Source organism: Corapipo altera, unplaced genomic scaffold (assembly GCF_003945725.1).
Source record: "Corapipo altera isolate COAL_440 unplaced genomic scaffold, ASM394572v1 175, whole genome shotgun sequence".
NCBI lineage: Eukaryota > Metazoa > Chordata > Aves > Passeriformes > Pipridae > Corapipo > Corapipo altera.
In genome coordinates this window covers 2,509,929-2,532,007 of record NW_020884942.1, presented here as the reverse complement: position 1 = coordinate 2,532,007, position 22,079 = coordinate 2,509,929, and the positions used below count along the sequence as shown (strand labels likewise).

Below are 22,079 nucleotides of genomic sequence, written 5' to 3'. Positions count from 1 at the left end.
ATCCTTTTGACTACACTTCCCCCCTTCTGTTCTGTTGCCTGAGCGCACTATATAAACATTGCCCACAACCAGGGACAGGCCCAGAGAGCTCCCAGAGCTGCTCCAGGGCCTTTTGCAGCCCTTTTCCTGCAGCCCCGGCCCCAGGAGCTCCCACACACCACAGAGGCCCCAGCTGCAGGTGCAGGAGCTGCACCCCCTTCCCCTGCCTCCCATCCTGGGCCATGTCCCCAGCTCTGAATGGGGCACACACACAGTAACCCATTGCTGGGGTGCTGAAATGCAGTGTCATTATGCCTGTTTGCTTCAGCAGTGGCTCTGCTATCCCTCTGCTCACAGAAAGTGCTGAGAGTTACCACAGTCTGACAGGTATGTCATCTCCACAGAAGGCTTTTGTCCTCCCGTGACCTGCCAAAGAGGAGAACTCTGAAATAGAGCACACATTGCTGATCTGCTCATCTCACACCCTTGGAGACTGAAGGGATGTGACAGGCCAGCACCTCAATAATCACAACTACATCAGATATTTCACATGGAAACAGCAGCACACATCAGGTAGATCAAGCAAAAAACTCACAACTTCCAATACCTGTTCAAGTGTTCAAGAAAGATCTTTATGGGACAGGGAAAACAATATTATTATGAGAGAAGCCCTGACCAAGGTGTCTTGGGAGCACCGTGCCAGGCACACAGACTCACCTGGGAGGTGCTGCTGGGAAAGCAGGTGATTCCTGCCCACCTGGCTGCCCACTCCTCCCCTCACTGCCATGGGCTGCAGCATTTGTGGGAAGAGCATCACAGCAGGTCAGAGTCAGCCTCCTCCCTGACTCATCCTTCTCTGCATATTACCTTGGCTCTTCCACTACCTAGGTATGGCAGCACCTTGTTATTTTAGGTAATTTCTAATTACTGGGGCAATGCTTCCCAATCTGGAGCAGACTAGCTGGGTTTTATCCATGCTGGTATTAGGGAAAACATCTATGGCAGGAAAGAGCCAAAGGCAGGGAAATCTGTCTCCTCCAGCCCCAGCCAGCAGCACTGGCACTCCTGTGACTGATTTGCAGGGTGAATAGCACAGACCCCCTGCCCTACGCTGTGTGAGGGGTTGCAGCAACAGTTTTTGTACAGAACTTCATGCCAAAGCAACAAAGGAAGAAACCAAGGTCCCCATCTCTCTGTCATCCTCATACCATTTCTGTGACAACACATGTACCTACGTGTGAATCTAGACTTCATTCTTGACTGGGCAACTCATTTAATGAGCTGAGGAAGAAGTTAACTCATTTTGTGGCTGGCTTCTGTCCACTTCTGTCAGCTCTGAAAGGACCAGGTTCTCTGAGACACTGCCAAGCTCCAAATGACTATGTAGCCAAGACCATGCAGTCAGCAGCACTCCCCACTTTGCTCTCTTTCATACACCTTCCTCTCAAACTCTGCAAACTCAGCAGTCTCTTGCTGCTTTTTTTTCTACAGTAAAATCCCAACATATCAAGGGCTTTGAAGCACCTTAAAGTGTCTGATTTTCCAGAGAAGTTAGACTCCCTGCAAGGTGTTTCAAGCCAGGTGCCTAGAAACAGAGTTATTGGAAACACGCTAGTCCTTTCCAAAGGTGCAGGGTGTAGAAGTGCGTTTGTATGGCAAGAAATTGCCATTCCCAAGGCCAGGTTGGATGGGGCTTTGAGCAATCTGGTCTAGCAGAAGGTGTCCCTGGCCATGACAGGGGGTTGGAACAAGATGATTTTTAAGGTCCCTTCCAGCCCAAAGCATTCTGTGATTCTGTGATCTCTGTATTAAAGCTGAAAAATAATTTCTGAATCTCTTTTCCCAGATTAAAGTGTCCTCTTTCACAGGCTTACCATCCTCCTCAACACATAGCAATGAAGAGCAGAGTATCCACCTCATCCTAACACATCTCATGGCCCCAGCCCAGCTCATCTCCCAGCTATCCTTGAACTGTCTCCCAGCCCTGTGCTGGCACTCAGCTACTGCTTCAAAAATGGCTTTTGCACTTTTGTAGGAGAAATACGTGACAGTTTAATATGCTTGAGTACTGCCTGGGCACATCAGCTGGCTCAGAAATGTTAATAACCCCTCTGTGAAAAATCAAACTGCCGGGAGAGATTGTTTTGTTGCAGACCGACGGCAACAGTTGAAGCTATGAAGGGACAAAGCCCAAGGAATAGTACTCAGCAAATCACTCCTCTCTAAATAGCTACAAGACCCATAAAATATCACATTTTAAAATCTACTCGTGTAGCTGCAAACCAAATTATGACCTTGGCACTGTCAATACTCACGATACATTAATGGAGCACTTTGTCAGACGCCGAGTTCTTTCAGGTTTCCTGCTTTATTTGCTGTGACTACAAAAATACCTTACTGGTCATATTTCAGTACCACAAGAGCCTTGCCTGTAATGCCATACTCCTACCATAAACAACACTTAATGACTTCAAGGAACACAGAGGTTTCCCCTCCCAGCTGTGATGGCTGCTCAGGCAGCAGCAGACACGAAGCTTCTGGAGTTGGCCACTGCCACCTGAGCATGTGGGAGGCAGGAGAACAAGAGCAACAAGCATGGCCAAACACAATCTCTAGGTCTGCTAACAAATTGCATTTAGAACCATGTATTTTAGTCTTCTCTGAGATTTACGACTTGCCACCTCATAACTGTCTGTGACATTGCCACTAAGAACACAAATCAAACACATAGATTTATTTCCAAAATGCATGTTCCGCTGAGTAAATCAGGCAGAAGCGTTTTTAACCACATTGTTACCAACTGCACTGCTGGTGGTTTCAAAGGCTTCATTTCTCACCTGCCTTCCAAGTGTCCTTTTGTTTGCCTGTGTTTAGATACTGACTGGCAGACCAGTGGGATTTTATGTACAGCAAGGTGTTACTTGTTGCAGTTACAAACTGGCTGTAGTGCTCTTTTTCCTCGAGGACTGACCAACTACCCTCAACCAAGAGGTTTCTTCCCTCAGAACAGGATTTATGATTTGGCTCTGGCCCCCATACCACCCATGAGGACTCCTTTACAAGATCCTGCGACAGGTATATCTTCTGCAGTGTGAGCAAGCCAGTTTCTGTGTAACACACCATTTGTGTTTTCCGCTAAGATATGAAATAAAAGCACACAAGCAGTGACAAGTGGCAGTGGCAGCACCAGCCTGTCCTGCTCACAGTTCGATATGCCCCTGTCCCTCTGTTTAGACCTGAGCCTGCTGTGCTAATATGCTCACCCTCACCAACTCAACTGACTACTCACTTAGCTCCTATCTAAGTTTTTTTGGTTTTAGTCCTCCTTTGATCCCAGCTGTGCCATGAGAGCCACTGAAACAGCTTCTGCCTCACTGATGGCCTGTATCTATTATGTGAAGCTGTGTATCTGTGGCTACTTACACCTATATATCTCTTTTATCAGTTTCCTCACTGAGCCTTTAACAAAGCCTTCAGAGCACTTCATTGTATGTATTCGGGCAGGGAGCAATATAAAATTAAGCAGGGAAATCAAGTCACACAAAACAGTCATAAAAAATTTCCTATAGTCTGCCCTCAAGTCATCACAATAGCAACTTCCTCAGCAGAAGCTGAGGAAACTTTGCTTATAGGTTGCACTGTGGAATAGCACATTTTGCCATCCCCACACTTTATGCTGAATAATTATTTTACCTTTGAGATGGCAGCAGCAGAGGTATTCTTGCCTCATCTGGACAGATGTCTATGACACACAGGCATATCTGGAATGGAAAAACTTCTGAAAATGTGACCTGTATTTAAACATTTCTGTAGTCAGGTCCCTGGGGTTTTATGTCCTTCCCAGGTGTTGTGCCTTGTTTCCAGAGCCTGGGATTTCTTCATAATTTCATGAAAGAGTTCTTTTGATGTAGTTCTTCATAGCATTTAATGCAGCACATTTTTCCACATTGATTTTTAGACATGTATTTATTACCCAAGAGCTTTTTGTTTAAAACAGAAAGTTTAAGGGCAGCCACTATTCCAACTAAGGCAGCTGGAAAAATGTCCTCACCACTTAATTTTTTTTCTCAAAAGCCCTTTTAGTTCTTTGAGGCAACAAGCAGTTCACAATCAGCCATCCATAGTCCCTGGAACAGCAATACTGAAAATTTGATCAGTCCCATTCCTGAGGCACTCTGTGCTCCTCTCTGTCCCTGAGGACATCACTATTGGAGTGGGGAGGCCTGGCTGGAAGGCAGAACAGCCAAGCTTTTTAATATCATATTTTACTTTTGTGACCCTACCTGCTCCACCTCATTTCCTTGGCAGCAAACCTTAACATCAATGCCCCACAGGGAAACAGCAGGAGACAGTGAGGGAAATACACTTGCAGAAATCTCTGGATAAAAATCCTCCTATTTCCATCCTAAGTACTGATGTTATTAACAGCAACTCACAATCCTAAAATTTGCAGCATAAACTAGCTCACCAAGCAACTGAGAAGAGAGAAGCAATTAACTTAATGAAAACCCTGGGAAGCTGTCAGATAAGTCGCAAAGATTGCTCCCTTCAACCCAGGGCAGTCTTCCGGAAGCAGTCTGGAGAAAAAGCTCCATATCCATTACCAATTCTCTTCGACAAGCAAACCCAAGAAATAGTGATAAGAATCCATGAATAATTAAGTTTAACCTGATGTTAGCAGAAAGCTAAACTGGACTGGGGATGTTAGACTCTTCATTAGTTCACCGGCAGGAAACAGCCCGGGTCAAATTCATTCTGTAAGCAATTCCTTGGAAACAAATAGAGCTATTTCAGCTCTTTCTTCTGAGTCTCAGGGTAAAGAATCTGCTACATTCTTCCATGGTAGAAAATTAAAAAATAGAACAGCTTGGGTTTTTTTGTGAGTTGCTCACGCTAACAGTTGTTTGTTGCATCACTGCATGCAAACATTTTCTGCCATGGGGAGGCACAGGCTTACAGGGCCTGGGAGGCTGGGCTGCTGCATCTAAAATCTCCCTCCCTGTGTTTCCACACTGCCCTTTATGTGGATTTTCCTCCTCCTTTCCCCAGTCCTCCTCATACCAAAGATCTCTGCTGTCCTACTCTTCCCTCTCCAGGGACTGTACATTCCTTAGTCCTGCTTCCCTCAAGGGTCCTCTTCTTACTCCCCATGCCAAGGGCTGTGTGCATCTGCTAAACAGATGGCAGCTGTGCCATGTGCCCCTCATTTACAGGGTTTGATTTCCCTTCCCTTTTATGCCCACTGATGCCCAAAACAATTCTGGACAGACTGAATTAATCAGAATTAATCAGAGAGGATGATTAGTTTCTCCAATGGCCAGCATTTTGAGCCAAGCTGATCATCAGCCACAGTGAAATAGCTTGAAACAAAGTGATAGCAGAGAAAGATGGTTCAGGGAATGACAAGTTGAGAACTGTTTAGGAAAAACACGCTGTATTGTAATGCATAAAGGCTACCATGGGTCAGCTGCTGTTCAACATACTGTGCATTTGCCATTGCATGCAACGAGGCTGGTATTTAGGTCAATGCAGGCTATGGCTATGGATTGATATGGCCAAGGATAACTATAGATATCTATGGCTATGGATGGCCAATGGATTTAGGCCACTTCCCTGATGAAGCAAAATAACAGGCTCTAAAGATGGAATTGCCTGTCCATATAGGCATCCTGAAGTAAACATCCTAAAACCTCAAGTTCTCTCATCACAGAAGCTGCTTTTGGTGACGAATGTTATTTGGTGAAGAAATTTTTCCTAATATCTAATTTAAACCTCCCCTGGCACAACTTGAGGCCATTTCCAATAGTGTCACTTGTTACCTGGGAGAACAGCCCAACCCTCCCACCCCACTACAATCTTCTGTCAGATAGTTGTAGAGTGATAAGGTCTCCCCTGAGCTTCCTTTTCTCCAGACTAAACACTCCCAGCTCCCTCAGCTGCTCTTCATTAGGCTTGTGCTCCAGACCCTTCACCATCTCAGCTGTCCTTCTCTGGACCCGCTCCAGCACCTTAATGTCTTTTCTGCACTGAGGGACCCAAAACTGAGCCCAGCCCTCAAGGTGTGGCCTCACCAGCGCTGAGTACAAGTGGACAGTCACTGCCCTGGTCCTGCTGGCCACACTACTGCTGATACAGGCCAGGTGCCATTGGCTATCTTGGCCACCTGGGGCACAGGTGACAACGGTGACTCTCATGTTCATCACCATTTCTAACAAGCCTTGATTTTACTTTGAACAAAGAAGGACTGCAAGGTTTTATAGGCTCCCTCATTCCAAAACAGAGCGCACAAAGTGGGGGCTCTCAAAAGCACCATCACTGCAGAGTAAGGATGAAAACCTGGTGGCTTCACATACCCATCATGAAGAAAGGCTTTCTCCTATATTAATACAAATATCTCACGCAGAATAAAAAACATCAAATCTATTTCTAATTAATGTATTTCCTCTCATGATTGTTTTTAATCTACTTGCCAGAGCTAGTAGGATTCACTCACAGCTTGTTCTTTCCTCCCACCAGTCTTTTGGTGAAGTCACACGTGGGCTTTCTACTTGTTGCAGGTTGGACTGAACCCAGGAGTGTTTGTCCAATATGCAATTTTCCAGTTTCTACCATCGGGGGCACCTGAGTGGCTTACTGGCTGACACTCAGAGCAGGAGCACTCCGTTCTGCCTGCTTTTAAGTTAACAGACTGAATTTTCAGCTTCAGAAGCTTAGGCAGCACAAAAGTTCAAGCTCTTTCCCTCCCCCGTCTCCAAGGTTCAGTTCAAGCACATGGTGAAAAGGAAGATGAGAACAGGTAGCAGGTTAAGGCTTTTGTCTCTTTCTGCTGTGATGTGGGGACAGAAGAGATATATATACAAAGATATAACAAAGAATGATGTAATATCAGATTGTAATATCAGATGTTCCCTTCACTGCACACTGAAGCAGAAGCAGGGCTGACCTTAAGGAGAATTCGATAAATGGGGTTTGTGGTAGGCAGTATGAGGCTCACACCAGGCACTCCAGCTTTGGGCAGCAGAAATATTCACTCTTTCCCTTTACACCACTTTGCTCCCACACTAAATCCCCTCCAGCTTCAGCATTAGCAGAAACCATACAAAGGGTGGCACAGTCCAATAATCTGCGCACACTGCAAGTGAAGCTTCTCACTAAACTAAGACACATTAGGTTCACTTTTTCTGAATCCTAGTCAGAAACAAAACAGAACAAGAGCAATGAAATTAATCTGGATGTGTTCCTCCCTGTTTAATAAGCAGTCATACAGAGGGGAACCAAAATGCTGGCTCAGGACTCCTGAGCTTACCTTCTGGGCTCTTATTCCTAAAGCAGTGGAGGCATTTCCCTTATTCCAGCAGACAGCTGAAATAAGCATCTTTCCTATATCAAGCTACATGTGGAAGCTTAGAATCTATATAAGGTACAAAAAAGCTACAAGCAGGAGGAATGAGGGGGTGGGGATGAAGGAAGAAGGAGGAGGAAAAGACAGGGGGTGGAGAGTAACACTGGAGAGCAGCAGTGGTCCAGCCCCTCAGAATATGAAAAGCATCACAGGAGCCTCTGGATAAAGACCAGCCTCAGAAGCAAGGAGACAGAGGATTTCTGCTCAGTGATAAAACATGGTGAGTAGGAATTTCGTGATCTCTCTTATTGTTAGCTCTGGTGCAATGGCATTTTCTTTGCTCTGACACTCACAGCCACTCTGAGGGACTGTGATTTTGGGATGACTGCTTGTTTTTGAAACACTGCTTTTTACTTCTTTTTCCATACGTTTGACAAGTGTGTGCCTGTGTTTATATGAATGCGCATTCTATGTCCTTTTAAAGCAATAAATTATAGAGGACAGCTAAAGCTGTCAGCATTAACACTTTGCTGTCTGGTACCAACAGGCTGCTGGCCAGGGCAAGAAAAAATGCCCTGTTTCCTTCTCAAGTACCCAGTGGAAATTTTTGCTCTGCTGCCTTCTCTCAGCAATACAGTGATGATTTGACAGCTCCCTGTGCAGGAGTTGATGCTCCCCTTTTTCATGGCATAATTTAAGCAGTTACATTTCTTTCAGTCTCAGGTAGAGAAGAAAACTGAATGAGGGGTGCAGAGGTTTTGTCAGAGAAGGAGCCTCCTTTTGTCATGGTCTCAGCCTCTTTCTGTCATTCTGTACACCCCATGGGGCTGGGGGGAGCAGTTGGGTGCCCCACATGGGCAGGACTGGGGGGAGCACTGGGTGCCCCACATGGGGCTGGGGGGAGCAGTGGGTGCTGCTGTGCCCCCAGGGATCCCTCCTGTCAGCACACAGCAGGACAGTGTGCTGAGAGTAGAAACGTGGTTAATTTTACTATGAAAAATCCTGAGCTCCACAAAACAGTTGTCAGGGCTTAAAGGAAGGTTCAGACTCCCCTATAGCACATTGCTAATAAGATTAAGCATTTAACGACACATCTTTCTAGTATTCTACTGAGGGAGTGTAAGATTTTACTTTGTGTGCTCATCGCAACTAAGGCTGAAGAAAAAACCCACCAATGTGCTTTTTGTTGGTTCTTCATGGAAAGCCGTTGCCTGACCTAAATGTATATGCAGGGAATTAGGCATCCTGGGTTAGCCAAGAGAGACAAATGGTTAAGGGGAATGATAACATACAGGCACTAAGGATGACGAGAGTACTCCTCCTGAGGAGAGGCATGATCTCAATGCAGGTTTGTGTGTCACACAGCCGCCTTTAAAAATAAACATTCTGCTGTTTCCTGAATGATGACTGTCCCTGATTACATCCTCCATCCTTCCCACCCTCTTCTTTTTGCTTTATAATGGAGATGAGATAGTGGCAGAGTAATCAGTTTAAGGGAGAAGATGAGCCCTGCTTTAAAATCCTCTTTGGTTTTTACCAGAAGAACAGTTACATTTATTTGCTTACTAGAAAACAGCGTTACAATAACTGCAGGGAGGGTATCACTACCCTTGAACAAGAAGACATTTTTTCTGCTTTGCAATTAAAAAGCAAATTAACAGAATGGAATATATGTTCATTATTATTAGCAAGTATTTCCACTATTAACTTTTATCTTCTGAAATAGAGAGTTAATGTTTTTGACTGCAAATAAACAGTCTTTATTAAAAAAATATCCCCCCCACACACTTTACTGGGAGCACCAGCTGTTCTTTATGCATTGCTGATTAGATCCTAAGCATTAAAAATTAGTATTGTCCACTGACTTTGAAAGTAGCTGTGGCTTTCACCACCTCAAGCTTGGTTGGTTTTGCATTTTAGGATTTACAACTGGTGCACAGCAAAAATCCTCCCAATGTTAACTGGGCATAGGAGGGGAGAGCCTCCCAGAGTACTCCATTCTTTTTGCTTTTCCCATCACACAATTTCTCAAGAAATATTTAAAAAAAACTTTTCATCTTCAAATGCATTCATTTTAAGCATAATTCGTGTCCAAATGCCCAAATCAGATAAATGTTTTCAGGAAATTTAATTATGCTGCTGCTTCTGAGGGGAAAGCAGGGTAACATTTTCAAAGGTACCTCTGATACTCAGCATCTTAAGTCTGATTGATATGAAGCCACTTGTGGAAAAGGGATTTTGGACTCACTCCAAACTTGTATCCTGAAATATAAAAACAATCCAAAGAGAGGTTTTCCTTCTTTTTAAATTAAAAAGCCTAAAAGAGTATTCGAAGTTTATAAACTCTTTCATTTAATGAAAGGAAGATGCTTGGAGGGAGGTGAAATTCAGATGCTAAGTGATGCAGAATTCTGCTTCACAAGAGACAGCAAGGCACCAACTCCACCACCTGCTTGATCTAAATGTAAAGAAAGAGCACTCCTATCTCCCCTGCAAAAACACTGTATTCTGAATTTTACTTATTTCTATCTCCAATAGAGGCAGCTGCATATAAATTGCACATCAAACAAACAAGAGTATCCAAGACAGACACTTGATAAGATTTTGGAATAAATGAACCTTAATTATATTTTTTGCTACTTAGGCAAAATTATTTTTGAGCCAAACCTGCCGAAGCCAGAGAGTTCCTCTAAATTTCCTCTTTGAAACACTATTGTTTCTATCCATGCAATCACACTGAAGCAGATACTTCTACTTTCCCATTCGGATGATCTTCCTAGTGCTACATGCAAGAGGACTGATATTCTACCTTTTCTCAGAAGATAACCTAAACAAAACTTTCCAGCTAGTAAGATATAAGATATCAATTTTGACACCAGCTCAAAACCCAAAGCAAGGCTTCCCCCATTCCAGCACAGAAGGAAACTTGTAAACAGCTGAGCCTGGCAAAAAGCTGCAGGGACCATGGACAGAGGCAAATGGGACCCCTCTCTTTGACCCACATGACAGAGGCAATATTTGGACAGTTTGAATCCTGCTTCCACCCATTTTCCTAAGGAATATCTGGTTCCATTGCACTCCTCTTTGGCCCTTGCCTGTTGACCTGGACTTAGGTAGAATTTAGGCCATCTGAATATGGCTCTTATTAACCAGAACAGTTACCTAATTCAGTCTTGTTCAGGTCCTCATAACCCAGAACCATAAGCAATTGCTTTGACTGTCCTAAAACCAAGTTTCCTCAGCCCACAGGAATGTGTTCATCTTTCCATTCTAAAACTCTAATTTACTTCCAGATGAATCACAGATACAGTAAAACCTTCAGAGTTTATGAAAAGGCTGTCACACACCCTGCGCAGATGGTGTATGTTTGAACATGATGTATCTCTGTGTTTTATGAGAAATATTATCCAAATTTAAAACAAAACCTTATTTCCATTATAGTGTAAACCCAAAATCAAGATCTAATTGCCTGCTTAGACACCTGTGAAATCCTAAAAGTGAGAAGCTGGTATGATCAAGCCAGATAAAAGTACTGTTTACTGTGGATGGGAAGTCTCAATGCTGCTGCACCTAACATTGTTGTAAATGACAACTAAACTGTAGCCCAGAACAAGATTCAACGATGTCCTCTATTTAAACCCATGTATTTTGGACAACTAATTTCACAGATACTAAAAAAGAGGTCAAGTTTCATTACCAAAGAAAACATCCAGAGTCTGTTGAAAACAGTATAACATAGTCTCAGTAGACCGACTGCTGGTTTCCACAGGTTTCTGTTTTTCACAGTGATTTTAATTGCAAATTGTATTTCCTTTACAAAGGTGGAAATCAGTCCCTCATATGTCTTTTATCCCTGTGGAAGAACAGATATACTGCAAGTTAAGTTCAAGGGGAGAATAATTAAAAAGGAACAGACAGGCAATAGTGTAGCTGAGTGTAAGGGTCAAGAAATCCCAGAGAAAATGTACCATTTTTTAGATGCCTAGAATAATTTTTCATGGAATTTTGATGAGCTTTACATAAGTACTGGAGGGTAACTTTCCCTTACAGCACTTTAATCTGTTTGTGACTTCACTGGTACAGCTTCTGGGGTTAGAGATATAACTTGTGTCCCTGCAAAGACAAAAAATAGATATCATGGTGTAGTCCATTACAATAAAAAGGGCTAAAATACAGATTATATACATATATATGTCTATATCTAAGATATAGAAAGAGAGCAACATCACATAAACATTTGTTCTGTATTTGGGAAGAAGCTCATTGATAATTTATGTCATATGAGGATGAAGAGAACTCATCATATGGGAAGTTACAAATGTTTTAAAAAGTCTGCAGACTCTGGTGGTCTGTCCTGAAGAGCCCTCAAAGAATTGACTGAGAGGGTCTTCCTTTTGTTGGTGTTCATTCATAATAACATTTTTAATGTGGAAGATTCTCGAAGATGAGACAGTCTTAAAACAGAATAAGCAGGATGACACAATGAACTAGATACTAAGTCTGGCATGAATCCTGTGGGAATATTAGGGAAAAGAATATATGGGATTAAACAGAGACATGAAATAATCAGAATACAAAGTTAGTGGCTAAATATATAGTAGATATTAAAAAACCCAAACCAAACAAAAATCCCACAAAATCTAAATGTCATCTAATGACTTTTTCCCTCATCAGAGGAAACTGAAAAGGTAGCACAGGCTACCATCAGCATATCTTACATTATTATACTACATATATTCTCAGTATAGATGTTATTCAGGCCATTTGGGCTTTCATGTTAAAACTATTTATCTAATCTATTAAAAAAAAAAAAAAAGAAGAACAAGCCCTAAAGTGTCTAGACCCAGTTGTCAGACTGGTTATCCACTGTGTTTCTTATAAGGGAGATACAATTCAGATCAAACATTACTTTATTACAAAGATTATCTAATAATATCCTGAATTCTTAGCTTTACTAAATGTCATAGTTGACAATAAATAAATCCACCTCTAAAAGCCTTTTTAATGCATCTACAGGTAAAGTTCCTAAGTATGTAATATCCTACAAAAGTGACCCTTGGATAATACTCAGAATGGGCAGAAACAGCTGCAGGACTTCAAGGAGTTCTACATAACATTTGCCATGTCACAGACCTCTAAGGAGCTTCTCAGCAGCACCAGGAGCTTCCCACAGGGACACAGTACCTACTTCTATACTTGCAAAGGACTCAGATGTCAGGGACTTCATTTTTGGGATATTAATAACTGGTCTTGCATCAGCCATTTCTGATTGTTTTCACGACCCTGCTGGAGTTCTACACACTGAATCTCTTGTCGATCACACCTTGCTTTTCAGAAGGAGCGTAATCCTGTCCCAGTGACCTATTTCTAAATATGCAAAACAAGTTTCCCGCAGCATCAGTGAACTCCATTTACCTGATGGTGTAGTAAAATGTTTACTGGCTTCCATTAAGAATGCTCTGCAACACTCACACGCAGCCCCAAGTGCAAACAAATGTGCCAACATCTCAATCATACTGACAGACACCCATCTATCACCACCCACCATGTTTTCCAGCGCATGTCAAATATTCACACTCTACCCTTAAGTTTTCTGCCTTTTATCACTGACCTACATTTAGTTGTAAATATTGTTAATCACCTGCTAGTTTGCAGCTTCTGTGAGCAATGGGCTGTCACTGATCTGCCTGCTGGAGCAGAGCTGTGGGTGACAATTCTCAGATCTGCATCTTATGAGGTGCTGCTCAGAGTGTGGACATTCCCAGCAAGCCCTGGCAACTGGAAAGCCTCTGGAGGCTACAGACAGCTGCTGTAGTTCCAGGTAGACTGAAGACTGCTTTAAGTTGTACTTAGGAGTACAAAGGCTTGGCTTGGTGCTGAATTTAAAATCTCCCATTCAGTGTCTCCAATTGTTTAGTTATGACTAAACAATTCAAACCAAGATAAATCATTAGCTGAGATTTCACTAAGGAAAGATCCAAGCATGTTCTTTCAAGAACAGGGCTTGGAGTCACTGTCCTGCTTCCCATTCAGTAAAAATATGTTCTTTCTAGCAGTTTTTAGGAAGTGTTTGCTTCTTCCCTGACCTACCTTTATGTAACTCCGCTGACTTACTCAATATTCAAGTTGATACAAGGCAGAAAAGGATCAGGCGTGCCTGTGGAAACTGCTGGAAAGCTGAAAGCAACGTGGCTAAAATAAAGAATGACTAAATAGATTTATGAAAACATAAACCAGGTTCAAAACCAAACCATATCGGCAGAGCCTGAAACTGCCATTGATAGAGGTACTAGAGTATTTTTAGAAATAGCTAATCAATGCACAGTGCAGATTGAACGTGCCGATGCCTCTGTGTGCTACACTGTTCTTTGGGAATCGGAGATGACTCTTCTGTCATAATTAACAGTGATTTTTCAGTATGGCATTTTTGACTTTTGACAATAAAAGTAGTAGTGCAGAAGATGTTCCATTATGTTCAGGAGGAAGCATAGCAAACCCAGTAATTCAGTTTCAGCTCATTTCCAGGGTAGTACCAAGGTTTATGGATTTTCTATTCACAGGTAAGGATTATTTTATTATAAAATGAGCATCATGAGTCAAATGTTTGATCCATTTTCTCAGGAGATTTCACACACTGAGCTCTCTGTCCTCCTCAAACACACAGATTTATGAGCTGCTGCCTCCCTGATGCACACACTTGCACGGTAAAGTTTCTCAGGAATTGTTTTTCATTGATGCCTCTTCTACTTTCAGAACAGGACCTCTATGTTGTTAAAAGCCATACTGAAGTCATAATCCTCAATCCAATCCCCCTTATTTCTAACATACAAACTGTTCTCTGACCCTCAGCTACCAGTCCATAATGTGTACTGTCTTCTCCTTGCTGGATCTTCCAGCCAACACACCTTCAGCTTCTCTCAATCTGTTTGTCATGCAGTACCAGGACTCAGTGATGGAAATGTCCAGTGACAGACAAACCCAATTCCATAATGCTTCATATCCCTCCCTTTGTTCTCCAGTTGTTTTCCAAATTTACAAGTGCTAGCCACCAACCTCACAGTAGTTGTGTTCTGCTGTTTCCCTTCCAGAAACAGATGTGAGGAAGCAGCATGGAGCTCAAGAGAGGAAAGACCTTCATAAAATCCAGTGTGCAACATGAGAAAGTGCCACCAGTGCATACAGCTCCTACCAACAAAGATGAGATGGGGAAAGACAAAAAGGTAGCTCTAGAGGGAAACCAAAGTGTGGCCGAAGTCCAGCTGGCATGTTTGGCCACACACAAGAGCTACAGATTTTCTACCAGAGCAACAAAGAATGGAGCTGGTGACCACAGCCTGGAAAAATCATCTGGGTCCTCCTACAAACTTGTAAGGAAGAGTAAAACCCACGAGTGCGTTGCTGAGGCAGACAAAGCAGGGCACTGCAGCCCCAGCAGCAGGGCGTGTGAGGAGGGGTTTTCTGGAAAGGGTAAGGGCAGACTTGTCAACAGCATCAGCTTTTCAGGGATGTCCAGCTCCAGCAGTAAGAAGGAGTGTGTGGTCAGCCCCAGCCAGTCTGCCTGCAGCAGTCAGATGATTGATTATAGGAACTTTGTGCCACAGATGCCTTTTGTACCAGCTGTCGCGAAAACCATTCCCAGGAAGAGGATTTCCCTCAAGAGATCTAAGAAAGGGCTCAGAGATATATTTCATATAAGAAAAAATAAACCAGACAGCCTCACATTTCTGGTTGAGAAGGACAAGAACCTGTCCTCTCCAGGTTGCAAGAGTGAGTTGCCTGGGCGTCTTGCAAAGTATCTTTTCAAAACTGGAGAAACGTTTGCAGCTGATTGTTTGTCACAGGACTGCTCAGACAGTGAACTGCAGTCTGACTCCTCCTATGACTGCTGCAATGCCCTGTGTGAAGATGTTGCCTCCCTGAAGAGCTTTGACTCCCTCACCGGCTGTGGGGAAATCTTTGCTGATGAGAGCTCTGCTCACCTGGAGCTGGAGAACAGCAAAGACCTTCTGCTGAGGCGAAGCAAGCACAAAGATAGCCCTGTCATGGGCTCTTTCCAAGGAGGGGTGGAGCAGCTGGCCTCTCCTGGCCAGAATGAGACTGTGGAATTTGCAAAGTTTTGGGACAACATCAACAAATCAGTACGGCTACATCAGAGTGCTCTGTTTGAAAAGAAGCTGCTGAAGATACCTGGTTCTGACACAGAAAAGATTAAAAGTCAGGCTGCCATATTGGTGACAAGCCCCCAGGTGTCACCTGATAAAGAAGGAGACAATTCCAAAGACAGCTCCACAGAAACAGAAACACCGAAAAGTGAAAACCAGGAATCCACATCCACAAGCGATGAGGGATACTATGATTCCTTCTCTCCTGGACAAGATGATGAACTGAAGGAAGCTCAGACCCCTGGTGTCCCAGGTAGATTCCCAAGAGACAGCTACAGTGGAGATGCTCTTTATGAGCTATTCTATGACCCAAATGAAGTCAAAACAAACCCAGTCCTTGATGATGACTTGTGCACATCAGAAACTGTTTCAGAGCAAGCCATTGAGATCCCTCTGTCCATTTACAGCTTTCACGTTGGAGCTGAGGAGAACATGGCTTCCCAACCAACTCTAGACATTATCAGCCAGGGGTTTTTCCACAGCTCGTGGAAAGGCAAAGAATGCTTGCTAAAGCTCTGTGATACTGAGCTCTCACTGACTATGGGGATTATAAACTGGCTGCGAAGACACTCAGGACTCATTTCCTCCCCTGACTCTCTTCAGAGTCCTCAATCACAGCCAGAAAAGTCCAATGATTCATCAGTCCTGCCCAGTCCCAGTCCAGAGCAGGAACTGAGCACAGAAGCTCAGCAGGAGAAACCAAGCAAGGAAGATTCTAATGCATTTAATGTATGTGTGTCTTTGGATGAAAGCAAATACACAGCCCAGGCCTCTTCAGTAAACATTGCTGAAAGAGACCACAACCTGGAGTCCTGCCCAAACACATCTAATCTGGATTTCCAAGGAAGAGAAGGGAGTCACCACAAGGATTTTTCTACAGTGCCTGGGATTGTGGAAACCACCAGATCATCAAGTTATGCACCACAATCACAGGCTAATGGAGGCAACCTGCAGACATCTTCAACTGACAACGAGAAGGTGGCAATTTCATTGGGGTGTGAGACATCTGGAGCTAAAAACCCACTGCCGGAAAAGTTGAACAGAGAGAATGGCTCCCAGAGCTCTGAAAATCCTTCATTAGATGATAATCACGAAGTAGAATCATGTTACTCCTACAAGACTGCTGCAACCTCACTCCTAGATCCCCTTGAGAGGGAGGACAGAAACAAGCCAGTGTATCACTCTCTCTCTATTTCCTGTGACAAACCACCGCAGCCTCTCACCCTCAGACACTTCCAGAGCTACATTAGCCCCACACCAACAGAGAGCAGCACTAACATAGTGCAGCTCTTAGAGCACTGTGTAACACAGGTGGCATCATTAAAAATCAGCTATGAAAACAAGCAGCTGGAGGACAAATACATCGGGAATGAAATGAACAGTATCATTCATAAGATGTCTCGGTACAAAAACAAGTTATTGTTGCAAAATGAATGCAGCTGCAGTGCTCAAAATCCAGAATACACCAGTATTCCTAGCACAAACCAATATAACTACGAGACAAGTTTACAATCCAGCAGTCTGTATTTGAAGCAAAATGGGGAGCAAATTTGCTCTGAAGATCAGAAAAGTAAAGCAAAAATCCTCGATGAGGTCACTGGAAGTAAGATAAATTTTGAATATGCCCAGCTAGATAATCAAGCGCTCTCCTATTTAAAGGACTTCAGTCTCAGCCCAAGTGACTCTGCCTCTGCAACATCTCTTAGCAGACCAACGTTTTTACCTCTCTTTAACTCTGTCTGCTCAGACATACCTGCCACGTTCTCAGGCAGCACTGCTGTCTCTGTAGCTGACTCGCTGCAGCTCCAGGAGGCCAAGCAGCGCAGCTCAGGGCCCTGGGCTTACACAGAGACCCCCTGCCAGGGCCTGGCTGGAAGAAGCGTTCTGTCCCCTCTCCTAGAGGCAGTGGCCCCGGATACAGCAGTGACAGCGAGGAGCCATCAGTAACATACCTGCATGGAGAAGGTGAGTGCTTACAGGAAGTGTGATATTAAATGTGAAATGAGTAACATCTGTTCCCTTTCCACTGAGAGACACTTACAGCAGCTGTCTGATGTATTCGGGGTCTCTCAGCTACGCAGGGATCACACAAGAAAGCCAGGGATCTTGCAATCTTCAGGAAGAGCTGAAGCCAAGGCATGCTCCATATGCAAGGCTTGACAGGCTTCTCAAGAGAAGGATTATAGGGGCTGTGCTGCACCTCAAGCATTTGAAAATCCTTGAACCACACTTCCATAGTATAGGGAGATCCAGAATTTGTCCTCTGGCATAGAGTAAGAAACAGCAGATGAAGCACTCAGCCATTGTGCCAGTTCAGGTTTGGCTGTCACGTGAGGCTTCAGCCCAGAGCAGGTACCATCTGTACACACTGTTCTAACTCTGTGCCAGCAGAGAACTCCTCTGTCCTCCAGCTGCTGAGAGGAATTCTTATAGAAGTACAAAACTTGTGTAAATCCTCTATCATGTGCCCTGCCAAATCTGACAGATTGGCTGGACTCTGCCCAGCCCTGGCACTCTGAGAAGATCCCTTTGGAGGTGGTGGAAGAGGAGAGGAGGCTACAGCAAAGGCCAGGATAGAGAATTAAGGAACAGCTCATTACTGAACAGAGGGACACAGGGAACATAACGCTTCTCTGGCTCTTGTTGCTCACAGTAGTGTGTCTGCTTCTGGTCATCTCTAAAGGCTTCCTAAGCAGCACAAACTAAAAAGGACAATGTTCCTCTCTGCATGAGGCAAGAACATCCTTACATTTTCAAGTCTGTGGAGGGTCAGCCACCCACTTGGCTATTTATATCATTGTGGAAGTGACCTTGCCCACTAACAAGTCTCCCATTGCAGGGAGCAACATTTTTTTAGGGTCTGCATGAAGTTAAGAGCCACAGACTGTCAGTTTTCCATACCCTTTATTAACACATCATTCAGTTATAATCTGTTCATCAGTGAATTAGGTCTTCCTGTCCTGAAAGAAGTGATTCTAGTTTTTTTTCCATTTTTGTTGCAAGCAATGCTGCATTTGTGAAGTTTCTGCTGACTAGCAAGTCACCTACTTGTGTCACTAGATTTTTTAGCAGAACTTGTCATTCAAGAGCACATCACAATCGTTAGAACTACTTGCCTCTTTTAGATATTTCTGAAATTAAAAACTGAGTAACAGGCATGGCAAGGTTTGTGCTAACAGCTAGTATATGTATAAACCAGGGCTAGGTACAGCTTTTTTAGGTTAGAAGAATAGATCAACATATGCATGGCCTGATATTTTTAAGTTGTTGTGAATATTAATCCACAGGGTACTGCTAAGAATATCCCTGCCTTTGCAGGCTAGGAATGCAAAGGGATTCTAATTTTGAGGAGCTGCTTTCTGGTAGAAACAGAGAAGGGAGTCAGAGCAGTGTGACTGTCAGGAGTGGTAACAGACTGTATCTTTACACTGAACAAGACATAACATGAGCAGACATTCCTGGGCTGGGGGCACTTTCTTCGCATTGTATCAAGTGGCAGCTGCTGTGTGACACCACGTGCCAGCACCGACAATACCTGCCAGGGTAGGGATGGGACACAGGTCACAGATGCAGCATCACCTGAGTCTCAGAGAGAAGGCAATTTAATTTTTTTCCAAAAGGGAACTGTTGGTTTTTGATAGAGGTTTATCTAACAGTAAAAGGAATGGCACTTCAGAATATAGATGGAATTTGCATTTTTGTAAGGTGACTTTAAGGACTGGGCTCATTTCAAGGAATCATTTTACTGCAGCCTTGATGTTTGTTACAATTTCTTACAGAAAAAAAAAATTAGACAATAATTAAAATGGCTTTTAACATGGTTAAAAGAACTGGCTCTAGGGACAGATATAAACACCGCCATGTGACTGAGTTTTCCTACGCAGTATCTCTTGCCTGCCCACATTCCCAGATGGCCCACAGGTTTGCCAGAAACTTTAAATCTTTGTGAAGATGACTCAGGATCTTTGCCTTGATCACGGGGGTGGCAGTGTAAGAGAGGCAATACACAAACATGGTGTCACCCCTGAATCCATGGAGACAGACATCACCGAGAAACACTCCTACGCCGGACATGACTGTGCAAACCCCAAGAGCCTGTACGTAAAGAATGCTTTAAAATGCCTCGCTCGGGAGCTGTGAGAGAAGTGATGGATACAGAGGTGGCTCCTGCTTTGTTCCTCAGAACAAATGCAGCCCCTGCTCCTGCCATGGACTCTCAGATCTGACCTGAAGGAGGTGGGAAGAAGAAGGTCAACTTTCTTGCCGTTTGTCATGGGGCACAGGAAAAGCTCATATCAAAAGCCATGAAAATCTCCAGGTTTCACCAGTCCATCTTCACATGTCCCAGTGCCCACAGTAACAGATGAGCCCATCCTCTCTGCTCCAACTGGTGTGCAGGGTTCCCCTGAGCCATGCCTGGTCTCTGGGGCTTCGCTACCCTGTGATTAAGAATGGTACAAGAAATGCCAGTCACAGCTTCTCCTCCATCTTTCCCTTCCCCGGCATTTTAGAAAGAAAGCTGCAAATGTCTTATGTCTGAGCTCACCAGGAATTTGAACCCTGGTGGTAAAGGAAACCCAGGGGTAAATGGCATCCTTACGTGGGAATATAGAAAGATTATGTAGAAGGTGGGAATTACCAGTAGAAAGTGCAGTAAAAGGTATAATTTTCATTCTTCAGTATCTAAAGGCTAGGATTTAGTGAATGCAGTCCAACTCCTGAATACAGAGAGGATTTTTAGATCTACACATTCATGGATCATAGAAAACAAGCTGCAGACGTCTGTGCTTTTCGATCAGATGTTTTTCAGCAGGAAATTTCATCTTCAACAAGGAAACAGTCCTCAAGCAGTGCATTGGGATATCTTTCCCAACTCTGAAGTCTCTGGAACTAACCAAACAGACAACACTGCATATCATAGCAACTGGACACAGCTAGAACAAAACACTCTCTGCAAACAACAGCATTTCAGACCACTGAGCTATTTCTACAACCTAATGGGGTTTGAACTGCATCTTCCATTAACTGGTAGATGTGGCAAAGCAATAAAACCCATATGTGCCCCCAATAATATGTGCTCACTTCATTGAAATGCTGAACTGCCACATTATGCACCAGTTGAAGACTTTGGATGTGTTTCAGTGATAGCCCTGGAAGGAGTGCATTGCAATATGCTTGCCCTCAGGTCAGCAAAAAATACATAACTGTCAATCAAAGAAGGATTGCTATAATAGATAGGGCAGCTGTAGATAAAAGGAGACAGTATTGCATGTGTGATTGCTGTTATCAAGGAACTGAGATTCAGAAGCAGATGAAATACAGCCCAGGCACTGCAAGGTGACAGAATAATGTGTATCTGATACTTACCAGTTGAAGGGCTACCCACAGTTTAGGCAATTCCTGTAATGCTCTTTATTCCCTGCTCGTTCAATTTTATTACTTCCTGGTTCAACTTTATTCCCGTTCTCTTAAATAAAGTCGTATTTCTTCCAGACAGATAATTTCTCAATCTGTCAGGCATAGGGAAGGCAAACTGCAATATTTGGATTTGATAAAAAGGAAAAGCAGAGTGGAGCCTCATCTGCATATAGGCAATTGTCTAATAAACTACAATATTAATTTTCAAAATGCCCAGAGATACCTTAATAGGTGAAAAATAAAGGCAGAATCCCTGTGCACACAGGAGGAAAGTGCATGGTAACATTCAAAGTCTGGTGTAAGAAATCCTCGTGTTTCCATGCTCTCTCTATGGCACAGCAAAAGGGTCATCTCTCAAGTCTCACATGATAAATTTTAAAAACAACAAAGTGTAGAGACAGCCAGCACATTTTCTGCATTGGAAGTGCCTCTGGCTCTGAAACATACACCTGTATAAAGTCAGATGCCCAGATGAGGTTGCAGTGAACTCGATATTGAAATCTCATCTGACAGTCCAGCAGCCACACACACACTGCTGGTCAGAGAAATACACCACCAGGTACAAATGCACTGTTTGTCACATGTGGTGCTGTGCAAGCAAAGAGCAGGGAGACAGAGGTGACAGGTCACTGCCTCTGCTAATACATTTGAGAGTTAGTCACCATGTGCCCAGATACTTGGGTTAAATGCTAAATTAAACGATTTTCTCCTTCATTAAACACTGTTGCTTGTGGACTTGGCTCTGTCTCGCTGTACTGTCTCCATGGTACTTTGTCATCAATGCTCACTCTACCCAAAATCAGAATTCTATCAGGAGAAAGAAATGTTCTTGCCAGCTTGCTTTCTAGAGAAGGGGTTTTCCACACAGTTATCAGCACAGATAATCCCTCAAATGGCAGATGCACTATAATGTGTTTCATTTTAAAACTGAAGAAATTGATTTGCTGCTTTACCTGCTATTGCAGCGGGATGGTTTCCATGGATACAGCCTTAGAGGGACTCCATTTTTCCCCTGTTGATAACTGTACAGAAAGCTAAATTCTCATCTTCATTGCACCAGCATAAATTTGAAGCCAGGAAAATGATTACGAGATTTAACCTTGAGAGCAGCAATTGGCTCTCAGTCTCCTTCAGCCTCAAATTTGAGATTTGCAGGGGGATGGCAACGAAGGGAAAAA

General features: G+C 43.5%; 1 protein-coding gene across 1 annotated transcript in view; it reads left to right on the top strand.

The window, feature by feature from the left end:
* Positions 1-7,468: 7,468 nt before the first annotated feature.
* AMER3 (APC membrane recruitment protein 3) overlaps positions 7,469-22,079 on the top strand; it is a 37,807-nt gene continuing 23,196 nt past the window's right edge. Inside the window, exons 1-2 of the mRNA XM_027661941.1 lie at positions 7,469-7,601; positions 14,410-17,448. Of these exons, the coding sequence (XP_027517742.1) occupies positions 14,431-17,430 (3,000 nt within the window). The 5' untranslated portion in view covers positions 7,469-7,601; positions 14,410-14,430 and the 3' untranslated portion in view covers positions 17,431-17,448. The remainder of the gene's footprint in view (positions 7,602-14,409; positions 17,449-22,079) is intronic.